Raw genomic sequence first — 6,000 nt, 5'->3', positions numbered from 1 at the left:
TGGGTTTTGGGCGGTTTCAAGTCCCAGTCAGATATGAATGAGTGACTAAGCATAGTACAAAGTCCCAGCCATGTGGGTTTGAGTCCCAATCTTAGGTAAATGGTTTCAAGCGCAACTTTCACGAATTGAAAGACAATGACCTGCCCAATACTTTGTAAGCAGTGGCATAGATGGAGAGAGGAGCTGAGGATGGGAGGAAAAAGCAGTGGGAAAAATGTGCCAAGGAATCCCCTTCATAACCTGCTGGAAAATCTGCTGAATACCTGACCTGTGCTCACAGTTTTCAGTGGCCTAAGGACAGAAGAATCCCCACCCACTTAGGCAACAGCTACTAGGGCACCACAGATAGTGGAGCCTTCGAGACACCCTGGGCACCCACTGCTGCTCGCCTGTTCACAGGAGGTTCAAGAAAACAAGAAACAAGACACTGTAAAGGAATTAAGATTTTGTTAGCCATATGTCCTTCCAGCCACAGCAGCGAGGACTTACTACTCAAATCAGTGGTCTCTGGAATCTGAGACTGAGCCGTGTGAGCTTTCTGCTCAGTTTGTTTTTGCTGTCCCGGTTTCCAGCACAGTGGGCTTCTTGTCACTTCCCCTGCACTGGGTTTTCTTCGTGTTCAGCTTCCACTGTGGAGGCTGAGCCGAGATTGTTTCAGCCAGGTTAAACCCGAGTCATGGCACCATATATGTTGGAGGAGTGTGTAATTTCCTCAGTTCTGTCTTACTGCAGTAAAAATTTGAACTGCCGGATGGACCAGTGTTATAGCTGTTTTATTGGCAAGCAAAGGAAAATACACCCTCAAGGCATGAGGGTGGGCTGACCCAAAAGACGTGAAGAGAAGCCCCTGGTTCAATTTCGGCTCATCTTGTTATGTTTTCTCTCCTCTTCCTGAGCCTGCTCTATGTAAATTGGGCTAGCCAGGAGGGCTGTTTGTTTTACCTGAGGTCCTCACTCTGGTCCTCAGACCTTCCTTTGTTCTATTTTTGCAAGCTTTTCCCTTCTGTGTCTTTTAGCCACTGCCATTTGGACTCCTTTTTCCTAACTACCTAACACTATGAAAGATGTCAACGGGCTTTCTTAGCCTCTGAGTCATCTGAGTGGTGGTGGGGGCATTTGTTTTCTACCTCCCACTTTTAGTTATTCCTTTCTTATTTACAGCATATTTATACAGAAATCTATGTGAAATGAATGGTTATATATAAACAAAAAATGTTTTCTCTTTTTTTGTCATAGGTGTTGGTATTTTGGACAGTTTTTCATAGGTTTCTTTTCCTTTGATTTCAGCCTCAAAGTTTTCCAATTTGCCTCCTTTGTGATCACAGGGGTATCAGTAAACATGGTTTTTTATTTGGTTCTTTCCTTCATGACGATACCATTGTATGCAGTATCATACATAAAAAAGAAACCCTGTTTTTACCTGGAATCAGCTGATACGAAGGTGATATTTCATTTACTTTCCTCCTATTCTCAAAGCAAACACTTTTGTCTGTTTTTCTTTTTCTCTGGTGGTTGCCCCTTCCTGTGACCACTGGCCTATGCAACCAGGAAGACTAGCCAGGCCAAGAGACTCTACAAATGGGAGAAATCTAGCACCATGTAGTTCTGCCTCTGCATCTGGCAGCTCTTCCTTGGTGCGTTGTCCCTGTGCTCCTGTGTTAGCCCTTGCCCCTAGAGATCCTCAGGGTCACAGAACTCTGCCCTGATCGAAAGCCTTGGAGAAAGTACAGTGATTGCTTATAAATACTCTTGACTCTGAGCTGTGATTCTAAACTTCCCTCTACTCTATATGTTTTCAGCTGCTCAGTCACGTCCAACTCTTTGCAGCCCCATGGACTAAAGCCCACCAGGCTCCTCTGTCCATGGAATTTTTCAGGCAGGAATATTGGAGCAGACTGCCATTTCCTACTACAGGGGATCTTCCCAGTACAGGGATTGAACCTGCGTCTCTTGCTTCTTCTGCAGAAGCAGGCAGATTCTTTACCACCAGGACCACCTGGGAGGCCCCTCTATTCTATAATGGAGATATATAAGGCGGTGGGGAGGAAAGGAAACCTAGCATAGTAATTTTAAGAACTCAGGCCTTACATTAAGTAGAAAGTGAAAGTGAAGTCTCAGTTGTGTCCAACGCTTTGCGATTCCGTGGACTGTAGCCTACCAGGCTCCTCCGTCCATGGGATTCTCCAAGCAAGAACACTAGAGTGGGTTGTCATTTCCCTCTCCAGGGGATCTTCCTGACCCAGGGATCAAACCTGGGTCTCCTACATTGCAGGCAGATACTTTACCCTCTGAGCCACCAAGGAAGCCCAGAATTAAGTAGACTCAGGTTTAAATCCAAACTCTACCACTTAACTGCTGTGTGACCTGTAACATCTGTGTCATTATAATGGTCTCTGTCCATCACAACTTGACCCTCATCTACGTTTCCAGTCTTATCTCCTGCCACTTTCCTTCTCATTGTCTACTCTCCTCTACCCCCAGCACTTGTATTTTATCCAGGAACTACGTGGGAGCTTGTTGGTAAAATCTCTGGGTCCATCTCAGATCTAATGTATTAGAAGCTGTACATTATGAAGTCAGTGCATGTTAAAACTTAACAAGCTCTGGTCTAAGCAACTTCCTGGAACTTTGATTCCTGGAAGAAACAATGCCACACTCCAGCCTATGACTGCTGATGATATGTGAATGTCCTCTGGAAAAGTATGATATTCTTTGCAACTTGACGTATTCTTTGAATTATTCTCAACTAAACCGTGTCTTAAATTAGAGGTCCTTGAACAACTAGCTTCCTTGGTTGCCTTCATTTCCAGCTCTTTGAAATTCATCCTGCTCTTTTCTCATGTTTTTCTGGGACTTTCCTTCTGAATCCAGAAAAAGCCTCCTCACCAACAAGGAGCTTAAGCAGACTCAAATCAAATGCTTGCTATATATAATAATGCTGTATTAGGTACAGCACGGGGTATAGAAATTCAAAGACCGTCTGACTCTGAGCGACCTTTTTATTTCATTGGAAAGATATAAAGATCCAGAGTGAAATAACTTTTATGCTCGTTTGTCTATTATCACATCTTCTGAATTTTTGCAGTATGGTATGTTTCTGTGATGTTGGTAGGAAGGGATTATTAAACCTCTTTCTTAGATAAGGAAGTCAGATTTAAAAATATTAAGGATTATTAATGTCATATGGCTATTAAAGAGCTAGGATATGTATTCATATCTTCCAGCTCCAGTTTTTTCTTTTTTAAAATATTGTGCCACACTGTACCTTCTAATATCAAATTAATTTACAGTAAAGAAAAAACCATATAGGGTTACAGAAGCAATTGTGGTAATTAAGAGAAAAGACATTCTTTTACTGAAGGAGTCTGAGGAGGCTTCAGTGAAGGAGCATTTAGCAGGATTTTGAAAGACAAGCAGGATTTATTTGGACAGAGATGGGATACGCGATCTAAGAGGACAAGACGCAGAAAATCAGAGTCTGTTTAAAGAATAATGATTAGACCAGTGTTCTTAGGCTGTCCTTATTTGGAATCTGGATTGTTCCAATCCAATTGAACGAGGCGTCTGAACTTTACAGGTGTGGGAACTATGTTTAGGGTAGAGGGAACACAGTGATTTCTTACTTTGTTTCATACTCTTGCACAAAATCCACTGTGCTGACAGCCAGGGAGATATGACTGCATACATTTTCCTGGTGGGACCTAAAAATGGGAATTTCTCAGCCAGGCTGTGTTTTATAGACTACCATCGCTACTTTTTAAAGGCATTATATTACTTGTGGGTGGTTGGGAACAACTTCTCTTCCTTTTTAGGAGAATGTGGGTAGATGGTGTGCAGGACCACAGAAAAAGCGACCTTCAGAAAGCGGCTGAGATCAGTATCAATGAGAAGTATAAACTTAAGACCAGGAAACAGAACCCTAGATATTACAAAGGGGATTTTTCAGGTGTGCAAAGGCTCTGAAAATCCGAATTGGTTTAGACCTAGAAGGAAACGGCGTCTGATTGGTTTTTCAAAGTGAGAAAGACCCCCTACCCATTGGGTCGGCCGCCCTCGTAATAGGACCTGCCTTTGTGACGTGGCCTGGCAGCCGCTCTTACTAGCTCATACCTGGGTGAGTGAGGTTCAGAGCCAGTGGCCCCGCGGGAGCGGGAGCGGGAGCGGGGCCATGGCTGAAGGGGTTGAGCCCATGGACGAAACCCAAGATACTGAAGTTAAAACCCAGCAGCCCACGGGACCGCTGAGGCGGGGCTCGCACTCCGTGCTCAAGGTGTCCCAGCTGTTGCTCCGCGCCATCGCCTCACACAAAAGGCTGACCCTGGCAGCTCTCAAGAAGGAGTTCGGAAATGCGGGCTACGAGGTGCGCAGGAATTGCGGCCGCCTCTCGGGCGAAAAGTGCAGGTCCGAAGGGAAGAGCCTTCTCCTCCGGGTGAGCGGCAGCGAAGCCGCCGGCTACTTCAGGATCTGGAAGGTTCTGAAGCCGAAGAGAAAGCCAGGACGCCCAAGGCTGGAGGAGGGCGCGCGCTCGCCGAGGACCCCTCTCGCGGCGCGGAACTCGCGGAACTCGCCCAGGCGCTCTGCCCGCCGCACGGTGGCCAGGAAGGTGAGGAGGGGGCGCTCGAGGGCAGACTCGAGGAAGGTGAGGTCAAGGGCCAAGGACCTGGTGAGTTCCAGGACCAAGGAGGAAGGGAGGGCCAAGAAGGAAGACGTCAGGCCCAGGTCCCGAAATGCGAAGAGGCCAAGCTCCAAGGCCCGGGAGGAAAAGAAGCAGGACCCGGAGAAGCCCGTGAAACGGACCGCCCAGAGGCCAACTTCCTCTAAAACCGACCGGACTCCTCATGGGCAGGCGAAGACGTGCGACCCGAGGGCTACTCGCACCAAGACTTCGGCTAAAGCTGAAGGTGCTCGGAGTGCCACCCGGAGTCCATAGTGTGGGAGCCACGCCCCTTCCTCCAGGCACAGATGCCTTTCCCCAAAAGCTCCAGTGAGAGCAGCTCCCCACACTCGTTGAAATGAACAAAACTATATACAAGACCTTTCCACCACATTGTGTCTGTTTCCTCTTTGCCGCACCTGAAGGGCAAAAGGGTGGGTGTTGAGCTGAGACCTGTAGCAGAAGCCTGTCGAGCGAAGATAGAACAAGGAGTATGACATTCTGTTTCTGCTTCAGGAGCCAGGAAAATGCCTTTCAAAAGGAAAGAAAACAGGTAGAAGAAAGCCAGCAACTTCACGGGGTTAGAGGATGTGTTGGATTAATGTTAGACAGCCTAGCAAATCTAAATTGAGTTTCGGAGAGAAGGGCAAGTAAGGAGAGAAATGGGGGCATCACTGGGGCGAGAGAATAGACAGCCTTTAGGTTAAGTGGTCCCACTAATCCAAAGTGTTCTTACTGGAAATTCCTTTTAGAAGACTGCCTGTCTCCCGCAATTGATTGTAATGCGTTTGTAATTTTTGCCCTGATTTGATAATTGTTTTAACTTAGAAAAATATGTCTTAATATGTTACTCCTCAGTTGAGTGACAGTGTGTGTGAAAGCTTCTAGCACAAGGCTTAAGTCACGGTAGGTGCTTATCACAAGAATTATATATGAGTATAAATGATTTGTGATAGAATGATAATGTGCTACCACAGAAAACTATACTGGATCAGTACTTAATGAGACCAGGATCCTAGTCAAAGTGCTGCCATTCTGACCTTAACTAAGTTCTTTAATCACTCATGGTCTTGGTTTCCTTCTCTGTTTAAAAAAATGCTGGAATTAGAGTAGGATTATTTTAGGTGATCTTAAGTGTCCATAAAATGATAAGAGGGACTTAGACATCATGGTGTATGGTTTGATTGACAAAGTTCATTAAGGGAATTATCAGCTGGGAAAGTACTAGCTCCTAGTGAGGAAACTACTAAGATATACAGAATGCATATCAGAAATAAAAGAAGATGGGGAAGGCTAAATAATGAATAGCTAGATCTTTGCTTTTCTCAAAACACATGTAGTAAGCA

At 45.5% G+C, this 6,000-nt stretch overlaps 1 protein-coding gene across 1 annotated transcript; it reads left to right on the top strand.

Annotated features, from left to right (window-relative positions):
• The first annotated feature begins 4,168 nt into the window (after positions 1-4,168).
• H1-7 (H1.7 linker histone) lies at positions 4,169-5,017 on the top strand. The gene has a single exon (XM_069581964.1). The coding sequence runs from the start codon at positions 4,169-4,171 to the stop codon at positions 4,928-4,930; it is 762 nt and encodes a 253-aa protein (XP_069438065.1). The 3' UTR covers positions 4,931-5,017.
• Positions 5,018-6,000: the final 983 nt, after the last annotated feature.

The sequence above is a fragment of the Ovis canadensis genome, chromosome 3, assembly GCF_042477335.2.
Source record: "Ovis canadensis isolate MfBH-ARS-UI-01 breed Bighorn chromosome 3, ARS-UI_OviCan_v2, whole genome shotgun sequence".
In the NCBI taxonomy this organism is placed as follows: domain Eukaryota; kingdom Metazoa; phylum Chordata; class Mammalia; order Artiodactyla; family Bovidae; genus Ovis; species Ovis canadensis.
Note: the sequence above shows the minus strand (reverse complement) of the source record. Positions and strands in the feature narration are given on the sequence as shown.